The following is a 22,176-nucleotide window of genomic DNA, read 5'->3' as shown; positions in this document are numbered from 1 at the left end:
ATCAGTGTCGTTTAGTGTCAGCAGTTTTTTCTGCAGCTCACGCTCTTTTCCAGGAAATAGAAAAGCAAAATATGTCCCCCATTGTGATTGCCTTCTCCGCCGTATCGTTTGTGTGTAAGTAGAGCGTGTGTTTTGTCTTTATCTCTCTCTCTCTCTCTCTCTTAATCGCTCTCAGGTGAGCTGATTGTTAATGGAGAGCACTGGCACGCAGTGTGTTTACTTCCTATATAAACCGAGTGTTTCATGGCTGGGTTGTGAAAGGGGTGTCGCGATATACCGGTATTGACGATAACCGTGATATTCAAATCATGAAATATCGACATAGTGTTAATTTAAGGTGTGACGATATACCGGTTTTGGTGATAACCATGATATTTAAAATGAACAGGACTCTTATGATAACACGACACGTAAATTATCCAGCGCTAGTGCCTGGTTGATCTCCCAGGTGGCAGTATTGCGCCTTAACGCTGACACCTGCTGTCAAACAAGAAGAAGATGCAACGCACACGCAAGAATCATGTCGTCCGAGCGGGAGAGTGAGAGGCTTTGTCCGCATCCAAAAAAAGTAAGCTCGCCAGTTTTTTTTCGGCTTCAGAGAAAACAGCTCCTTCTTAGACAACCCAGTTTGCAGAATCTGTCGGGCTACGGTCAGTGCGAAGGGGGCAACCTTTTTACCAACCTTTTTACCCACCTCCATGTCCATCACCCCGCGGATTACGCCCTTTTACAGAGAGTAAGTTGCGATTGTTTTATTAATCATGGAATGGGAAATGTTACATTAACCTGTTAACAGCGGTTTTCTGTTTTTATATTTAAATAAAGGGTGATTCTTTTAAGTTTGTCACAGTGCCATGCACGTAATGCCTCATCTATGCTGGTGCCGGCGCAACCATAGTTTAAAAAGCTTAAAATAGGAGTACGTAAGTTAACAGGTTAAAGTATCAGTTTTGATGTTAATATTTATTCATCATACTGTTTATCTTGACTGTATTTTCTCTCTTGTAAATTCATAGGGAGCTTCAAAGAAGACTGAGAAACCCAGAGTCTCGGGTCAGCTGACACTTTTTGAGTCTGTGGAAAGGAAGAGGAAAGCAGACATGGCTAGTGCATCTGAGGACACAGCCATCACTGAGTCACTAGCCTACTTCATAGCAAAGGACATGATGCCCTTTAGAATAGTAGAGAGGCCAGGATTTAATGCACTGATGAAAACAGTTGATCCAAAATACAAAATCCCAAGAAGACAACACTTTTCTGAAAAAGAAATCCCAAACATGTACTTAAAATTAAAATTTGACATTGCCAACACTATGGCTGAAGCCAAACACTTTGCATTTACAACTGATCTCTGGATCAGTAATACTGGACACCCCTATATGAGCTTAACAGTTCATTTCATCACACCAGCATGGGAAATGAAAGCTGCATGTCTAGAGACTGCATTTTTACTTGATGACCACACCAGTGAGAACATTAAAGAGACATTTGAAAACCTAATTAAAGAGTGGGGAATTCAGCAGTCAGCAGTGGAGTGTGTCACTACTGACAATGGCACAAATATGAAGGCTGCATTTAAATCCCTCCTCCCATCGAACTGGCTCAGCTGCTTTGGACATAATTTAAATCTTGCTCTTGGAAAGGCCCTGAAGATTGACCAAGTGGATGCTTCTGTGAGGGCTTGCAGGAGTGTCGTACAAGGATTTAACCACTCATGGAAGAGAAGGAGAGAGCTGGCAAAAAAGCAAGCAGAACTTAATCTTCCTCAACATACCCTGATCCACGACATTGTGACTAGGTGGGGGTCTACGTACGACATGATTTCTAGGTAGGTTTGAATTTCTTGTGCATGGCAATAATCCTGTTCATTTAATTATTTTGTCAGTGTCAACTCAGCATAAGCTTTCTTAAGCTTTTCTTAAAGGGTGCATGAAAACAAAAATATAAATGAAAACAGCAGATAAAGAAATGCTTTAGTTTTACAAACTCACTTGCCTTTTCTCACTCTCAGACCCGTGCGCACACACACACATATGCTGGATGCTTCTCAGCAAGCCTGTTGTGTAGATTAGGAACATTTTTCTAACTTCATTTAATGTAATGTTTGCAGATTTGTTGAACAACATGCTGCGGTGACAGCAACTCTCATGGCTGACAGAAATACCAGGCATCTTGTGCTAAGGGGGTCATACATCTCTACACTTGTGGACACATGTAAGGTGCTGAAGCCACTCAGAACCTTTACTGATTCCCTGGCTGCAGAGACCTGTATCACAATCTCATCCCTGAGGCCTGTCCTTCAGCATCTGACTGAATCCATCCTGGCAGAAAAGGATGATGACAGCAGCCTTGTGAGGAGCATGAAACATGCAATCTGCAAGAACTTACAAGAGCAGTATGAGGATTCTAATATGGCTAATGGTGAGTAGGCCGGTACCACAAATTTCTCCAACCTCACCTTATTCATAGTCTTATATAATTACTACTCATCATGACTGATTGTGTTTTATGAGCTCCGTTAATAATGAATTTTCTCTTTGGTTCATCTACAGTGATTAACATGGCCTGCGTACTTGACCCCCGCTTCAAGTTGAACTTCATGGAAGAGGCAGATTCAATCAAAAGACAGCTAGAGCAGCATCTCACGCAGGAGTCTTCTAACAATGTAGGTAGCACTTCTACTCTCTCACAGGAGTCTTCTGCCAGAGGAGAATGTGAAGATGAGGGGATCAGTGTCTCTATCCCTGAGGCCCCAAAAGGCTTGGCTGGTTTTCTCAAAATGATAACAAGGAAAAAACAGGAGAAGAGACAATCAGCAGAAATGGTTAAATCTACACCAGCATTTCAAGAAGTTTCTGCATACACAGCCTTGCCCACTATTTCTGTGGATAAAGACCCACTGCAGTGGTGGAAAGACAATGAGGAGGAGTTTCCAAGGTTGGCAAAACTGGCACAGAAGATCCTTTGCATTCCCGCCACCAGTGTTGCATCAGAAAGACTTTTCAGTTCTTCAGGAAACATTCAGACAGTGTTTTGCTCCAGTTTGAAACCAGAGAAACTTAACATGCTTGTCTTCCTTCACAAAAATTTGCCATAGATTGAGAATGTAAGAAGTGAAAATGCATGTGCCCTGTTTATCTGTCTCCTTATGTTCGTTGCATGGGTAAAAAAGAAAAACTAAATAAACAAAGTAAAAATAATTTGACTGAAAGTTTTTTCCCCAAAGGTTTCTATAGATATCGTGATATATTGATATCGTGAATTATTTTGGCCACAATAACCGTGGTGTGAAAAATCGAATATCGTGACAGCCCTAGGTTGTGCGATGGGTGTTCAAGAGCTGTGCCATCTTGGTCACTGATGCTCTCGTGCAAATTCCCGCTGCTGGAGCGGAGAGTTTGTGTTTGTTGCTGGGATTTTTTTTCTGTCAAATATAGAACGGTCAATAAATGTGTCTGTGTTTCCGCTACTCTCGTCTCCCCGCATCTTTTATTGCATTTAGACAACCGGAAAAGTTAATTTCCTATATTCGTAAACACAACGTAACTTTGGACCAGTGACAGTCCATCATTACGACGTTGTAGCAACATCGACGAACAACAGTTCTAAGTATGTGTAACTACGTTCTTCAGTTAACTATGTTTATCAAAATAATGACAAAGTTATAGATCCGTTTAAGATGGCTAGCAAAATAACAACATCTGTATTTTAGAAATAACAGCTTGTATTCAGGAGCAATGACATCACTCTCCACCCCATGTGATCCAAATCGCTCCGAACCGGTGTCGTTAGTTTTTGCTGATTTGTGCTGATAAAAGAAACGACATAACATATTCCTTTCTTTGTATTTAACAAAATAGCTTTTGGGAGCCGTATTTCAGAGTTTTTTCGCAAGAGAACGGCCACAGTATTCAGCTCTGAATACATTTATTAGTTTTATTTCTGCTAGAAGCTGGTGTGACTTGTGTTGATGGTGTTTGTGTAATTGCATTGTCCTATATATTAGCTAATATTAAAAATATTTGTTTGAAATTTCAACACAGTGTTTGAAATCATGTTACGTGCCATTCACATGCTTGAATGCATTTGTTTTTGCACTAAAATTATACGCAGTGCCACAAAAGAGCAAAACATATGTGTCTCAACTCGAGACGTTTAACAGTTTAAGTTATTATTAACTTGACATGGCATCTAAAAACACAAACAAGCCATCAAAGATGTCTATCTAGCGCATGTTAACATTGAAATCATTTATAAAACAGCGCAGACGGACACATATACACACTCAATGTGAACGTCCCTTCAGTGTAAGACTAGAACTCTGTAGAAAAGTTTGATCACACTTGCCTATTCTTTATTATTTGTTACTGCGCATTTTAGATTTTAGAGTATAACATCATCAAAACTAAGACGTAACACAAAAGTATGGAAATTGTGCAGTTACCAAAACAAATTAAAACAGAAACATCTTTTATTTGAACTTCTTCAGTGTAGCCTTTTATCTATTCCAGCTCTGCACACAGTTCATTATCTCAATCAACTTCAGGTAGAGATGTGTTTGAGTTTGATGTGGTGAAAGATTAAATCTTTGCCAAAAATTAATTCTTCAACGATACCAAACACGGCACAAACCAGAAGCGAGAACAAACCACAAGCGAGCACAAATGACGAAGCCAGGTAAGAGTGATTGACATGTGGTTTAAATACTTGTTAAATACAAAGAAAGGAATATGTTATGATGTATCATTTCCATAGTAACAGTGTAGTGTCTCCTCCACATTGTGTGTTCACTATCAAAATCCTTCTAAACTTTCGCAGGACAGATGACAGCACACATACATCACAGCTCGGGTTTAATCCTCACCCTGTGTGCTGAGAATGAGACAAAAAACCCGCATTTATACAAAGAATCCCTAACATTCACTTAAAATCCCCATTAGTTGTGTAATAAATCGTGATTAGAATTTGAAGTGCTATTAATACAGTAGGCTACGAATCTGAAAATGGCAATATATGCTGAACACTTGTATGCTGAAAGTATTCATAAATATTTTTACTGATATAAAATTTTCAATTATATACAGTAGATATATGCAATATAAACAATATGACAATATGACAAAAAATGAAAATTTTCATATATGTAACGTTTTTTAAACACTTTTGGAATTTAAATGTGTACACAAATACTCAGATATATGAACTCTAATAGTATTTGTTCACATATGGCCAGTGGCAATTTCTCAGGGTCAGCAAAGCCTTCTCTGCTGGTGTAAATATTTTTTCATCCTTTCATTCTCATTGACCTTTTTGCCAATGTATTTTCAATTGCTTTCCACTCCTAATTAATCTACAAACAAATAGAAAAAAAAAAAATTTATCAAATTCCTCGATGCTTACAAGCAAAGTGTGACAACTGTTTCACAAATCACATGCCCGAAGCCATGCTCGTTAGCCAAAGAAGCACGTGAGTTTGAGCTCCACCCCGTCAAGCCTTCAGAATTTCCACAGAATCCCTCAACACTGCAGTGAATAGGCATCTAAAGTCAGGTTGTCAGATTCATCAGCCAATCAGATTGATGTCTTTGTTCTTGTGGGTGTGGTCTTTAGGATATGTCCCAGTCCAGGCCTACTAGCTGGCATTGAGTGACGCAATCATGCTTTAAATGATGTAATTTGAAAGCGAAGAGTGCAAGATCTTGCTGACGAGTCGGCTGTCATCACTGCTGGTATTGCCGTTGAGAAAGAGATCCTTATGGATTTAAAAACCTGAGATGTTCTGTATGATCGTGCGATTGATTAATTAAACAGAAAAGGAGGGCTGATATTCACGTCAAGCAAATTGGTAAAGGCTTTTTGCATTGTTATAGCAACATTAGGAGTTTTCTAAGTGTAAATTAGGCTGTTTGAGCATTCAGTGTCGGATTAAGTTTTGAAAAGTAACCATGTACCCTGAAGAAACTAAATTTATTGCAAGCAAAATTTAAATCACAAATATTATTAGAGAGTTTTTTTTTTCTTCTTGGTATTAGACCCTTAAAAATAATTAAGGGTCTTTCAATACCCACAGCTTTCACTTAAATGTATGCTATTTTTGTGTGCATTTGTTTTTTTTTTGGTTGTTAACTGCATGTTCAGTTATTATGCACTAACATGTTTACATGTAATTTAATTTAAAATGTAATTAACACAATTACAGAGGTGTATAATGATGATTTGTGAGTTTTCACTGCAAAACAACCCCAAAAATGCAGCAAATTGCATTTCTAAGTTTGAGAAAAGCAGCAGCAAATTCAGCCATTTTGTAATTCCAGCTAGCCAAATTACGTGGCCATTTCCTAACTACACTGTAATTTGATGACCAAACTTTCATCATGGCAATGTAACTGATTACGTTGTGACAACCGGAAAAGTGAAATTCCTGTATTCGCTGCCACAACGTAAGTTTGGAACGGTGCCAATCCATCATGACGACGTTGTGGCAACATCATGGATCAATAGTTGTTTATCGGTAACAAATTGGTAATTATTTATTTTAATAATTATGCTATGGGCGGACATGCCGTATTCTAACCTAATCTATGTCATCATTTTCCCAACATTAATTCAGAGGCTATTTAAACATTTGTTCATATATTACACATTGTATGATTAGGGTCAGTGTTTTCATTAATGTTGAGTTGTTGCTGTGTCCATCATGCATTGTTTTCCGAAAGCAACTGTGTGGAAATGGACCCATGGTGCTTGGGCCCGTTATTGCTGCTTGCAGCTATATTTATTATTTTATTATAACCCAACAGGAAGTCGGCCATTTTGGATTGTTTGAAAATGCATGCTCTGGAATTTGAAATACTCCTCCTAGGGGATTCATGTTACAGGTACCAAATGTGGGCGACATCACGCCAAGACATTGATGATGCTAAATTGTGAACGGATTTTTGATCTATCGAATGGTTTTGCTATGGCGATGCGATAAAGTAACATAAAATAATGGCAAGTGTCTCATATCTTCTGCTTAAATAGTGTGATTTACATCAAAATTGAGCCGTATATTTGCCCTTGCAGGCTGATCACATTGATGTGGCTATTGTGGGTCACGGTCGTAGCACCACCAACTGGCGGAAGGAAGTGTGGCACTTTTAACAGACTTTGAAATATCCCTCTTATTTTTACCTGAATTGCTTAAATTTTTTTTAGAATAATGTCAAGACAGTGCAGATTTAAAATTCTGAAGGGATTCTTGATATCTTAAATAGTGTTGCCATGGCAAAGCATTAAATGTCATTATTGCTTTTTTATGTATATTCACGTTTTTGAGGTTCTTGGCCGTGGCTGGGGAGCTCTGTAGCGCTACCTTTTGACAAAAGTGGTGGGGTCAGTTTCTTCTACAGTCACCAAACTTGCTACATATATTGTACTCATCAAGCCAGACAACTTTCAAAATTACAGTCATTAGCTCCGCCCAAGTCAGACATTTTGGATTGAATATGCATTTTTTGAAAATAGCAGGCCCTGAACTTTTGAATACTCCTCCTATTCATGTGATTATCACCAAATTTAGGCAATATTATGCCAAGACATTGAAGATGCTAAATCACCAATGGATTTTTGATATATTGAATGGTGTTGCCATGGCGAGGCAATAAATTAAGGGCAAAAATGGGAAGTGTCTCATATCTTCTGTGTGCATTGTTTTATTTAGATCAAAATTGATCTGTATGTTTGGTCTTGGGCTGATTGCATGGATGTGGCTACTGTGGGTCACTGTCATAGTGCCACCAACTGGCAGCAGGAAGTGTGGCATTTTCAACAGACTTTGAAATAATCCTTTTACATTTATCCAAATTGCTTCAGAATTGTTTAGAATAATGTTAAATGCCTAATGCATGTGTCTACTTTGCATTGTTTTCCGAAAGCCACCGGGTGTAAATGGACCCATGGTGCTTGTGCCTGTCATGTAGCACCCCCTTTATAATGGGTGTGTAAGGGGGCTCTGTAGCACCTCCATTTTCAGCTACAGTCACCAAAATTGGTATATATATATAGTTCTCATCAAGCCGAACAATTTTCATACTCAGTCATTAGCTCCGCCAAACAGGAAGTTAGCCATTTTGGATTTTCTGAAAATCGCAGGCTCTGACCTTTTAAATACTCCTCTTAGGGGATTCATGTGACTGGCACCAAATTTGTGCATCATCATGTCAAGACATTGTAGATGCTAAATTGCAAACTGATTTTTGATATTTTGAACGGTGTCGCCATGGCGAAGCAATACATTTATCACTAAAAATGTGAAACAGGAAGTTCCTAATATCTTCTGTGTGTATTGTATGATTTTGATGAAAATTCAGCTGTATGTTTGGTAATGGGGGCTAATCACATTTATGCAGCTATTATGGGTCACAGCCATAGTACCACCAAATGGCAGCAGGAAGTATAGCACTTTTAACAGACTTTAAAATAGCTCTCTTATGTTTACATGAATTGCTTCAAAATTCTTTAGAATAATGCCAAGACCCTGCTGATGTAAAATTGTAAAGGAATATTTGATATCTTAAATACTGTTGCCATGGCAACACATACATTTTTATTATTCCTTTCTTCCTATATTTGAGTGTTTTTATATTATGCCAGGATATTTAAGATACTAAATTGTGAACAGATTTTTGATATATTGAACAGTGTTGCCATGGTGAGGCAATAAATTAAGAGCAAAAATGGGAAACAGGAAGTGTCTCGTATCTTCTGCATGCATTGTGTGATTTAGATCAAAATTGAGCTGCATGCTTGTAAATGGAAAATGATCAAAGGGATGTGGCTATTGTGGGTCACGGTCATAGCGCAACCAACTTGCAGCAGAAAGACAGACTTTGAAATAGTCCTCTTAAATGTACCCAAATCGCTTAAAAATTGTTTAGAATAAGGTCAAGACACTGCTGATGGAAAATTATGAGGGGATTCTTGATATCTTTAATAGTGTTGTCATGGCAACGGATTCAATTACATGGTGTTGTAGTCAAACTGGAATGGCGACATATATCTGTTACGCATTGTACGATTAGGGTCAAAGTTTACATGAATGTTGAGTTGTTGCAGTGTCCAACATGCATTGTTTTCCAAAAGCCACCGGGTGGAAATGGATCCATGGTGCTTGGGCCTGTCATCGCTGCTTGCAGCTATATTCTGTATTTCTTTTTGCAAAATGTATTATAATTCTCTCTGCTCAAGAGACAGTTTCACAACTCGTGTACTTTCTTGCTTGCTGTGTGTAAACAATTTTCAAGATTAGATTGGATTCATATGAAAGGCATCAGTGAAGGATGAGAATAGACTGTTTGCATTCTAGCATGAAGCATTTGATTAAATGGATGTTTCTCATCTAATAATGTAATTTCCTCAAGATCGATGTGTATGTTAAAAAGAAAGACATATGCAGTTGAAAATTTTGCAATAATCTTAGTGTAAAGAAGAGATGTGAACTCAAATAACAAAATAGACAAAGTTTGGGGATATGTTAACTTAACAATAAACTCAGATTTAAATTATACATGAATCTCTGTACTGCATGTATTTGAAATGCCGCTGAGGGACTTGTCAAAATATGAAGCATGATTGGCCAGTCATGTTTGTCGTGGCCACCAGTGAACTGTTTGTTCATTCAGCACTTGTCCTTGAAAATTCCTTATAGGGGACAGGAAAAGAGGAAAGAAGGAATTATTTCTCCCTGTGGAGTGGATATTAAAACTGGCAGCAGGTGGAGAAAATGAATTTTTGGTGGAATGTTGCAAAGACACAGTTACACAAGCATGGCTGCTATATTAATTTGGCCTGCCACATGATTGTTGGGCCTCATGTATTCAGATAGAAGACAAAGGCAGGCCTAACAGTCGTAAAACCTAACTCAGCCCCCCCACATTCCAAGTCGTAAATTATACTGATAAAAATCGCGCCAAAATCAAACAAAGGGAGTTCAAAACAGACTACAAATCCATGAAGCCTTGCTCACTAAAGGATCGATCTCTCAACTCCTATTGGATGAGGCACACAACAGAACGTCCCTCAAACATGACATCATCAGGAGTTCAAATAATTCTGAAATGCTTCCAAGAGTTGCTTCCAGCGACTTCGTTCACCGAATACGGACGTAGCTTTTTGCTGCTCTCCGGTGCAGCCTCGTGGCATAAGGAAGTAATGTCCGACTTGAATGAGTCGCTGGACGAGTTGAGATTACTCTGTGTTCAACCTAACACTCTAACAGATCGAAGGAGACCGCTGAGCAATTCGCATCTTCATCCGTTGGCCTACAGAAGTGAAGAGATTAAAGATTTCTCTTCCATCTTCAATCAAGTCGACATTTCTGAGTTCTCCGGCAGCCCGTCGAGAATCAACAGCCATACCGCCCGCCGACAGCGTGAGGAAACGGCCTCCCGTCATCACCCGAGCCTCAAGGAACCAGGTCAGAGTTAAAGGACGGAGGAAAACACATTCTACCTGTGTCCTCATGCGATTCAAGTAAGAGGTTACGTCTGGGCAGAGATAGAATATTATAGCGTGTTATTCTTGTGTTTCAAGGTTTTTGCTTGTACAGTTTACGGACCGCCATGTCTGCTCATTATTAATACTCAGGGTATTAATTATCACAAATTTGTTTTGCTGTATTGTGGTCCAACCAAATTGGATTGTTGTGCATTTTCTCCATCGCGGGTGAGACAGAAACTGAGTTCATCCATTAGAGTCAAATAATGCAGGACTTTTACGAGCCCCGCTCGTAAAACTGCGTCACTGGGTGATAAGCACAGCTGCTTTCTCTCCAGCTATCGCGAAATCAGCTTTCGGGCTGTCACTTAATAATCTCTCTCTCTCTCTCTCTCTCTCTCACTAACCACACTGACACACACACACACACACACACACACACACACACACACACACACACACACCTTATGTGTTATAGGATTATTTTTATTTCCATATCTAATCATGTCACTGATTAGTTTGTAGTTGTAAGTCGGAAGTTTATTGACTGCATTGTATTAATTATTAATTGATATTACTGCATAAATAAACTTTGTTTATATTACAAAGAGAAGTGTTTTGGTTTGTTTTGCATACGCCTGTGTCATGCTGACAGGATGTCAGTGCTCGGATTCAGACCTTCATTCATTGTTTTTTTCCCGAAAATCGATATTCTTCGGATGTCGATTTTCCTAAGAAAACAATCTAATATTGAGACTGTTTTAATATTCGGTTATTAGTCCCTGATTCCAGGGTGGTGCCCCGTCAATGTTAATCCTTATTCATATTCTATTGATTTTTGATAATTGATAATTATCTTTGATGATTGTTGAATTTGAATGATCAATAAGCTAGTGTTAATTTTAATTAATGTTTCATCGATGTTAACAATTGACGATTATCTTTGATAACTATTAATTATTGCTAATAACCAAACTTGCTCCTAAACTTAGCACACTACATTTACTGGAGTCCCATATGAGGTTTTAATGAGTTAGATCCAATTAATTAATTTAAATATTAATTAATAACTACAGAAATAATTATTAATTATTTCTGATAGTAACACTGATCTAAACAACCAGTAAAGCCCTACATGATGCACTGCTTTCTTCTGCACCTCTAATGGGCTAAAACATAGGTTTTTCACAGACAACAGAGCAAATGGGGTTTATTAGAGCAAACAATTTCTTCCAATTAAATGAAAGCAAAACCGAAGTTCTAATTTTAGGTTTGTTTGTTTGATCTGTAAAGCACTTTGGGTCAATTTCTGTTGTTTTTAAATGTGCTCTATAAATAAAGCTTGACTTGACTTGATTACCCTGTAGAAGAGTTAAGTTGGTTACACCAATAGATTCTCTGTTCTTGACTTGTAAGCAAATACGAATCAATTTCTTGAGTCCCTGCAATTGGCCTATTTATCTACTTTAAGTGTTACTAGATAGGTACAAACTTTGATGTTGGCTTGACAAAGTCTTATCTGATTGGAGCTGGAGTTTGAATAGTTTTGGCCCATGTGAACATTCCGTCAATGTAAGTCTATGGGGTTTTTGGATGTTGGATCATCCACTATGGGAAAACGCATATCAACCCGAATAAAAACAGACCGAAGGTCTGTACCAAGTTTGGTGGATATATCTTAAAATCTCTAGGATGAGTTATACGAGTATACCCTAGCAACCGCATAGCAAAGCACTAAAAACACTCTTCTATGTGAACAACTTCACATTGCAACCCTTTGACAAACCACCCACCCTAGCATCGTGCCATGGAGTTCTGCATGGGTAAACTCTGCTCATGTTTTTTGAAGAATAGGCCTAATTTTGCTGCATATGGGGTCTTGATGGTCTGGTTACTCATGCAAGACCTGAACAGGTTTATGGAATCACTTCAATTCATTTTTATTTGATAATGTTTGAGATAGATTCATAATCCTAGTACAAGGGATATAGGCTAGTTGTCACACTTTTTTCTCAGGATGTTTATATTTTAAAGTAATTTTATGTACAGCCAAAAATGTTTACACAAATCCACCATTATTGCCCAGGAAAAAAATACACAGTTCATACTTCACATGTAGTTATTGCACAAAAGAACGTAAGACACAAATGGTCCATATTTATATTCTTTTAATGCATTGCATACAACCCATTTACATTAACAAATTCTTATAAATGGACTGTCTTCATTTATATAAACTTTACTTGATAGAAAATTAAATAGACTGTATAACAGCACACAGACAGTGCAATACCCAGAGAAGAGCCTCAGAATTAATTTGCATTTGATCCAGCCCATTTGCGCTTTGCACACAATTTAGCCAACCTGCATGTGCCTAGACTTAGCAGATGCTTGCACAAAAATATCAACACTTAATGGCCATGCCCATGTGTGACGTATCGCATAGCGCTGCACTTAAGGCATAGCTCTGCATTTAAGGCATAGCGCTGTTAAAATAGGGCCCTCTGTCTGATGGGAGCCAACTGTGACAATTTTGTCCAGCAGATTTATAATGTGCAAATGAAGCAGCAGTAAAGTTTGTTGAGGCAGACACTGCCAAAGAGATGCATAAACAAAAATGTCCTCACATCCTCTAGAGTTAGAAGTGACAACACTCACTTTTTCAAGCGAATGGAAGAACTTAAAGTGTGGCATATTTAAAAGGATTTACAGAAAAGTGAAAGTCAATGTAGATTTTCGTCATGTCAACATAACTGATTACGTTGTGAAAACCGGAAAAGTGAAATTCCTGGATTCGTAGCCACAACGTTACTTTGGAACAGTGCCAGTTCATCATGATGACGTTGTGGCAACATCGAGGATCAATAATTGTTTGTTGGTAACCAGTTGGTAATTTTTGCTTTTAATGATTATCCTATGTGTGGACATGCAGTATTCTAACCTAATTTATGTCCTCATTTGCCCAACATTAATTGAAAGGCTATTTAAACAGTTGTGTGTGTGAATAACGAATGCAGACTCAAAGTTAATGTACTTTATTTTGACAGAGAACAGAGAAAAAAATGCAACAATAAAAGAAACTGAGACCTATTGCCACAGAATTGCAACGAAATTACAAGCCTAAATGACTTTTGTACTTAGACCAGCTTAACATCTAATGCCTTGAATTACATTTGTAAATTTAAAGTAATTTTAAGGATATATAAAAATGGTAAATGACTTCATTACAATATAATCTTCAGAAGATCTGCATATTTTTTTCAATAAATAATTATATTAAATTATAGCAAAAATTTAAAATTAATCAGTTAGCAAAAAATTTAAATTTTGAAATGAATATATAAAGATAGATAGATAGATTCACATTTATATTATGTATACATTTATTTTAACAAAGAGCATCAAACATATTTACATACATAAAAGCTTATCCTGGAAACATTTGGCATAATGTTAGCGGACCAATCTGATGTGGTTGTTGAACTTTTGTGGCAAAACTGACCAGAGACGGAGGTGCAGCTGCTGTCTTCTGCAGTCTGGGTTTGATCTGGTTGCCATGATAACATGGACTCAAGATGGCGCCGAGTATGGCTGCTGCGTTGCGAGCTCCGACACAACATAGCAATGGTTTGTTTGTTTTGTTTACAATTCTTATGTTTTTTGTCTTGGATGTTGTCTGCCTTATTGTCTACGACAGACAAACACTTTTGGACATTGGCTCAGCGATCTCACACCGTAAACCGGACTTCACATTCCTCAATGCCGACCCGCTGTTTACAAACACGCAAGCGGAGCCCTTTGTCTGGGCAGCATGGCCGCGGAAACGCAGGAGGAAAAGGGGAAACAGAGCCGGCGTTCTCATCAGAGTAAGACGCCGCGCAAATCGACCCCCGCTACCCACTATTCTACTGGCAAATGTTCAGTCTCTGGATAACAAGCTCTGCGAGCTGAAAGCGCGGATCTCTTTCCAACGAGAGACGAGGGACTGCTGCGTTATCTGCCTTACGGAAACTTGGATGTCTGCGGAGATTCCAGACTCAGCCATTGAACCCGCGGGGTTCTCCATGCTCCGAGCGGACAGAGCGAAAGACCTCTCAGGTAAAACTAGAGGAGGTGGTGTATGTTTTATGATCAACAAATCCTGGTGTGATCAGAGGAACGTACATTCCATCAAGTCTTTCTGTTCTCCTGATCTGGAATTTCTTATGCTTCTGTGTCGACCATTCTGGCTACCGAGGGAATTCACAGCGGTCATTATCACTGCTGTGTACATTCCCCCACAAGCCGACACAGACCGGGCACTCAAGGAACTGTATGGGAGTATAAGTGAGCAGGAAACCGCGCACCCTGAGGCCGCGTTCATTGTGACCGGGGACTTTAATAAAGCCAGTTTAAAATCAGTCGCACCAAAATACCACCAGCACACATTAGTTTCAACACACGAGGGGACCGGGTTTTGGACCATTGCTACTCTCCGTTCCGGGATGGCTACAAATCCCTCCCCCGCCCACCATTTGGCAAATCGGACCACTCTTCCATTCTGCTTCTGCCCGCTTACAGGCAGAAACTGAAACAGGAAGCACCCACCCTCAGAACGATCCAGTGCTGGTCGGACCAATCAGACTCTACGCTACAAGACTGTTTTGATCGCACGGACTGGGAGATGTTCCGGTCCGCCTCTGATGACGACATCGAGCTTTACGCTGATAGCGTAATGTGTTTCATCAGAACGTGTGTAGAGGAAGTGATTCCGACCAGAACTGTGCGAATCTATCCGAATCAGAAGCCGTGGATCAACAGCGATGTTCGCGCAGCACTTAATGTGCGGACCTCCGCTTTTAATTCCGGGAACGCGGAGGAGCATAAACAAGCCAGTTATGCCCTCCGAAAAACTATCAAAACAGCAAAACGCCAGTACAGGAGTAAGATTGAAGGACAGTTTAACACCACCAACTCTAGAAGCATGTGGCAGGGAATTAACATCATCACGGACTTTAAAGGGAATAAAAACTCCGCCATGAACACCGCTGCCTCTCTACCGGATGAGCTAAATACTTTTTATGCTCGTTTCGAGGGAAATAACACCGCCCTCGCGGAGAGAGCTCTCACGGCCGAAGCTACAGAGGTTAGTTCACTCTCCGTCTCTGTAGCGGATGTAACCCGATCCTTCCGACGGGTGAATATCCGCAAAGCCGCGGGTCCAGATGGCATTCCGGGCCGCGTCATCAGAGCGTGCGCGAACCAGCTGGCTGGTGTCTTTACGGACATTTTCAACCTTTCCCTCTCTTTGTCTGTAGTCCCCACATGCTTTAAAACATCCACCATTGTGCCTGTTCCAAAACAATCGAAAATAACTTGTTTAAATGACTGGCGTCCTGTTGCTCTGACCCCCATCATCAGCAAATGTTTTGAGAGACTAATCAGAGATTACATCTGCTCTGTATTACCACTCAATCTTGACCCGCTGCAGTTTGCTTACCGCAACAACCGCTCCACTGATGATGCCATTGCATCTACAATACACACTGCTCTCTCCCACCTGGAAAAAAGAACACTTATGTGAGAATGCTGTTTGTAGACTACAGCTCAGCATTCAACACCATAGTGCCCTCCAAGCTAGATGAGAAACTCCGGGCTCTGGGCTTAAACAGCTCGCTGTGCAGCTGGATCCTGGACTTCCTGTCAAGCAGAGGCCAGGTGGTTAGAATAGGCAGCAACATCTCCTCATCACTGACCCTCAACACTGGAGCCCCGCAGGGCTGTGTTCTCAGCCCACTACTGTATTCCCTGTACACACATGACTGTGTGGCAACACATAACTCCAATGCCATCATTAAGTTTGCTGATGACACGACGGTGGTAGGTCTGATCACTGACAATGATGAAACAGCCTACAGAGAGGAGGTGCACACTCTGACACACTGGTGTCAGGAGCACAACCTCTCCCTCAACGTCAGTAAGACAAAGGAGCTTGTGGTGGACTTCAGGAGAAAAGACAGAGAACACAGTCCAATCACCATCAATGGAGCACCAGTGGAGAGAGTCAGCAGCTTCAAGTTCCTGGGTGTCCACATCACTGAAGAACTCACATGGTCCGTCCACACTGAAGTCGTTGTGAAGAAGGCTCATCAGCGCCTTTTCTTCCTGAGACGGCTGAGGAAGTTTGGAATGAACCGCCACATCCTCACACGGTTCTACACCTGCACTGTGGAGAGCATCCTGACTGGCTGTATCTCCGCCTGGTACGGCAATATCACTGCCCACAACCGCAAAGCACTGCAAAGGGTGGTGCGAACTGCCAAACACATCATCGGAGGTGAGCTTCCCTCCCTCCAGGAAATATATACAAGGCGGTGTGTGAAAAAAGCTCGGAGGATCATCAGAGACTCCAGCCACCCGAGCCATGGGCTGTTCTCACTGCTACCATCAGGTAGGCGGTATCGCAGCATCAGGACCCGCACCAGCCGACTCCATGATAGCTTCTTCCCCCAAGCAATCAGACTTCTGAACTCTTGATCTCCCACGATCAAAATACATCAGCCCTGCACTTTATTACTCTTTTATCTCACACCGGACTGTCATAAATTATATTACTGTCATTATATTATGTCTCTCTTAACAACTGACTATCAACCGACAGCCTGAATGTCAATACAGTACAATACTGTACATTCTATATATATACTTTTTTCATATATATTTTAATTTTTATTGAATAATGTGTATCTATATAGTATCTATATAGTAAAAAACAAAACAAAAAAACAAAAAACAAAAACAGCATATTGTATACTGTACAGTGTATGTTATTATTTGTATATTGTTGAGTGTAATTGTGTATAACAGATGTTTAAATTGTGTTGTGTTAATTTGATGTTTTAAGTTGTGTAATTATGTATAACAGATGTTTAAATTGTGTTGTGTTAATTTGATGTTTTAAGTTGAGTGTAATTATGTATAACAGATGTTTAAATTGTGTTGTGTTAATTTGATGTTTTAAGTCGAGTTTAATTATGTATAACAGATGTTTAAATTGCGTTGTGTTAATTTGATGTTATTGTAAATTGGTATATGTTGATCGGAACTGCACCCAAGAATTTCACACACCATTGCACTTGTGTATATGGCTGTGTGACAATAAAGTGATTTGATTTTGATTTGATTTGAACTGCACTGCTAACAGTACTATATAATGGTAAAAACAGGTTTTATGTATTTAGCATCTTTCCAAAGTCAAGGAACCTGTACACACAATATTTCAGTACATTTTTTTTTGTAATTCACATTTTTTATTAAATCTTACAATAACAAAGAAAAACAAACACACACATTATATATATATATATATATATATATATATATATATATATATATATATATACATACATACACACAGTGGTGTGAAAAAGTGTTTGCACCCTTCCTGATTTCTTATTTTTTTGCATGTTTGTCACACTTAAATGTTTCAGATCATCAAACAAGTTTAAATATTAGTCAAAGATAACACAAGCAAACACAAAATGAAGTTTTTAAATGAAGGTTGTTATTATTAAGGGAAAACAAAATCCAAACCTACATGGCCCTGTGTGAAAAAGTGATTGCCCCCTAAACCTAATAACTGGTTGGGCCACCCTTAGCAGCAACAACTGCAATCAAGCGTTTGTGATAACTTGCAATGAGTCTTTTACAGCGCTGTGGAGGAATTTTGGCCCACTCATCTTTGCAGAATTGTTGTAATTCAGCCACATTGGAGGGTTTTCGAGCATGAACAGCCTTTTTAAGGTCATGCCACAGCATCTCAATAGGATTCAGGTCAGGACTTTGACTAGGCCACTCCAAAGTCTTTATTTTGTTTTTCTTCAGCCATTCAGAGGTGGACTTGCTGGTGTGTTTTGGATCATTGTCCTGCTGCAGAACCCAAGTTCGCTTCAGCTTGAGGTCACGAAAAGATGGCCGGACATTCTCCTTCAGGATTTTTTGGTAGACAGCAGAATTCATGGTTCGATTTATCACAGCAAGTCTTCCAGGTCCTGAAGCAGCAAAACAGCCCCAGACCATCACACTACCACCTCCATATTTTACTGTTGGTATGATGTTCTTTTTCTGAAATGCGGTGTTACTTTTACGCCAGATGTAATGGGACACACACCTTCCAAAATGTTCAGCTTTTGTCTTGTCAGTCCACAGAGTATTTTCCCAAAAGTCTTGGGGATCATCAAGGTGTTTTCTGGCAAAAATGAGACGAGCCTTAATGTTTTTTTTTGCTCAGCAGTGGTTTTCGTCTTGGAACTCTGCCATGCAGGCCATTTTTGCCCAGTCTCTTTCTTATGGTGGATTCATGAGCACTGACCTTGACTGAGGCAAGTGAGGCCTGCAGTTCTTTGGATGTTGCTGTGGGGTCTTTTGTGACCTCTTGGATGAGTTGTCGCTGCGCTCTTGGGGTAATTTTGCTCGGCCGGCCACTCCTGGGAAGGTTCACCACTGTTCCATGTTTTCGCCATTTGTGGATAATGGCTCTCACTGTGGTTCTCTGGAGTCCCAAAGCTTTAGAAATGGCTTTATAACCTTTTCCAGACTGATAGATCTCAATTACTTTCTTTCTCATTTGTTCCTGAATTTCTTTGGATCTCGGCATGATGTCTAGCTTTTGAAGATCTTTTGGTCTACTTCACTTTGTCAGGCAGGTCCTATTTAAGTGATTTCTTGATTGAGAACAGGTGTGGCAGTAATCAGGCCTGGGTGTGGCTAGAGAAATTGAACTCAGGTGTGATAAACCACAGTTAAGTTATGTTTTAACAGGTGGGGCAAACACTTTTTCACACAGGGCCATGTAGGTTTGGATTTTATATATATGATGATCATACTCGACCAAAACTACACTACTCTCTCCATGCCCCACCCGGAGAGCCCTCCAAAAACTCCAAATAATTGCCCCATTTCCCAACAAACAAATCTAAGATACCCTGTCTTCCAAATGACACCTCTTCAAAAGCCACCAGTCTCTCAGGTGGAAGCAACCAATGAGCCAGATGTCTGAGACTAAATGCATAATAATAAAACAAAATCTTGGGTAGGCCTAGCCCTCCTTTGTCAACAGGCCTATGTAATTTATTGAAATGTAACCTGGGACACTTACCATTCCAAATGAAGGACTTCGCTATGCTATCAAAGTGCTTAAAATAAGAGAGGAGGATATCTACAGGGAGAGATTGTAGCAGGTAGTTAAATTCTGGAATTCAATTAATTTTAATAACATTAACCTTCCCAATCATAGATAAATGTAATGAAGCCCACCTGCCCATATCGCTCGAAAACCTTTTTATTAAGGGATCAAAATTAACACTAACTAAATCAGACAAATTTGCTGGGAATAAAATGCCCAAATACTTAATGCTCTGTTTGGGCCACTGGAAGGCACCCGGCTGGAAAGCTGTTACTGGGCAGTACGCGGTCAGAGACAAAGCTTCGGATTTTTACCAATTAACTCTTAATAATTCTGTGGAGGCAAGGCATAGATCTAGTGGGGTCAGAGACAAATAATAAAATATCATCTGCGTAAAGCAAAAGATTATGTGCCACACCTCCAGCCACCACCCCTGGAAAATCATCTTCCCTTCTTATCGTGGCTGCTAATGGTTCCAGGGCAAGACAACACAATAATGGGGAAAGAGGGCAACCCTGCCAGGTGCCCTTATCCAGAGTAAAATAATCTGAAATGAATCCATTTGTTTGTACCACCACTTCCAGGTGTCTATAAAGTAACTTAATCCATCCAATAAAAGTATTCCCAAACCCGTATATTTCCAAAATCTTAAAAAGATAATCCTATTCTACCATATCAAATGCCTTTTCAGCATGAAGTGAGATAGCTGTGACCGGAGTCTGCTCATTCGCCACTGACCACATAATATTGATGAGACCCCTAATGTTGTCAGAAGAGCTGCGGCCCCGAATAAACCCCACCTGATTTATATGTATAAGAGATGTCATAACTTTACTTAATCGGTTAGCCAAAATTTTTGACAATAATTTAATGTCTAGCTGGATCAGGGAAATTGGACGGTAACTCTTACACTCGCTTGGTCTTTTTTAAGAATCAGACTGATCCGGGCATGTGTCATGGTTGGGGGAAGCTTTCCATTCTTTAATGATTCTGTATAAACTTCTAACAAAATTGGAGCCAGTTCTGTAGCATAAGATCTAAAAAACTCAGCGGCAAAGCCATCTGGCCCCGGAGACTTGCCTGTAGGCAAGGCCTTAATTACCTTGCCAATCTCCTCCAAGGTTATCTCAGAATCAAGTTAATTTTTTTGCTCAGTCGTCAGTTTAGGGAGATCTAATGGTTCCACAAAATTTCTAATATCCTCATCAGTAGACGAATACGTGGAACTATAGAGATCAAGATAGAATTCTTTAAAAGCATTATTAATATCAGTGACCAAGGTAAATATTTCACCACCAGCAGATTTCACTGAGGGAATGGTAGAAAAAGACTCTCTCTGCTTTTTATATCTAGCCAAAAGCTTCCCTGCCTTGTCCCCCAACTCAAAGTATGACTGTCTTGCCCTGAATAACCAAAACTCCACCTTCCGCGACAAAATAGTATTATATCTGTATTTCAATCGGGTCAATTCTCTGAGGCCATCAGACGACATTCGGTGCTTCAGCTCTGCCTCTGCACTTTTAATATTCCCTTCCAACTCCACGAGTTCTCATGCTTTGGAAATTTATATTAATGAGGCATTCTGTATGATCCGACCCCTAAGAAATGCCTTAAGTGCCTCCCAAGCCACATCCACAGAGGATACTGAGGACCAGTTGGTCTCCATATAAACCCCATAAAAATTTGATTTCAGCCTTTAACATTTGTTGAAAATCAGGATTTTGCAAAAGGGATACATTAAAGTGCCAACTATATGATTTATTTTTCTCCATATGTGGCAACACCTTTAAACTCACCAGGGTGTGATCTGAGACTAAGATGTTTCCAATTGAACAATCAAAAACAGATTAACTGAGGGACTTAAATATATATATAAAACAAATCTATTCTAGAATAAATCTTTTGGACTGATGAAAAAAAAACTCCCAGATGGTTTTAAAAGTCTCAAAATATCTGTAAGACCAAGATTTTTACACATCTTGTGAAGCATCAATGTTGCTTTAGGGGGCTTACACACTTTTGCTTCACTATGAACAAGGACTGAATCCATCAATAGATTAAAGTCTCCTCCCAATAGTATATTATGAGGGGTGCCAGCAGCTTGCAACATCCCTTCAAGATCTATAAAAAAGCCCTGATCATCAGCATTAGGTGCGTAAATATTAGCCAAAATCAACCTTTGCCCCTGAATTTCTGCCAAAACAATAATGACTCTCCCTAATTTATCTTTAATCTGTTTAAGACATTTGAATTGTAGATGTTTACTTATCAATGTAATGACTCCCCTGCTCTTACTTGAGCCAGCACTAAAGAAAACATGTCCACCCCATATCTTCCCAAAATGTTCATATCCCCATGGGGAAAGATGCGTTTCTTGAAGAAACACAGTATCATATTTCTTACGTTTAAGAAATAACCTTCCTTCTTTTTATGGGGTGCTCCAACCCATTCACATTCCACGTGGAGAGAGACAATCATCTCATATTAACATTTGACATTTTGACATATTAGAAAAAATAGATTGTGTGTCAAAAATT

General features: G+C 39.5%; 1 protein-coding gene across 1 annotated transcript; it reads left to right on the top strand.

Annotated features, from left to right (window-relative positions):
• The first annotated feature begins 520 nt into the window (after positions 1–520).
• LOC127444739 (E3 SUMO-protein ligase ZBED1-like) lies at positions 521–3,123 on the top strand. Its single transcript, XM_051704303.1, has 4 exons — positions 521–736; positions 1,017–1,828; positions 2,111–2,421; positions 2,553–3,123. The coding sequence occupies exons 1-4, from the start codon at positions 521–523 to the stop codon at positions 3,095–3,097; spliced, it is 1,884 nt and encodes a 627-aa protein (XP_051560263.1). The 3' UTR covers positions 3,098–3,123.
• The last annotated feature ends 19,053 nt before the right edge of the window (positions 3,124–22,176 follow it).

The sequence above is a fragment of the Myxocyprinus asiaticus genome, chromosome 8, assembly GCF_019703515.2.
Source record: "Myxocyprinus asiaticus isolate MX2 ecotype Aquarium Trade chromosome 8, UBuf_Myxa_2, whole genome shotgun sequence".
Taxonomy (NCBI): domain Eukaryota; kingdom Metazoa; phylum Chordata; class Actinopteri; order Cypriniformes; family Catostomidae; genus Myxocyprinus; species Myxocyprinus asiaticus.
The sequence above is the reverse complement of the archived record's forward strand: the minus strand, read 5'-3'. Positions and strand labels throughout refer to the sequence as shown.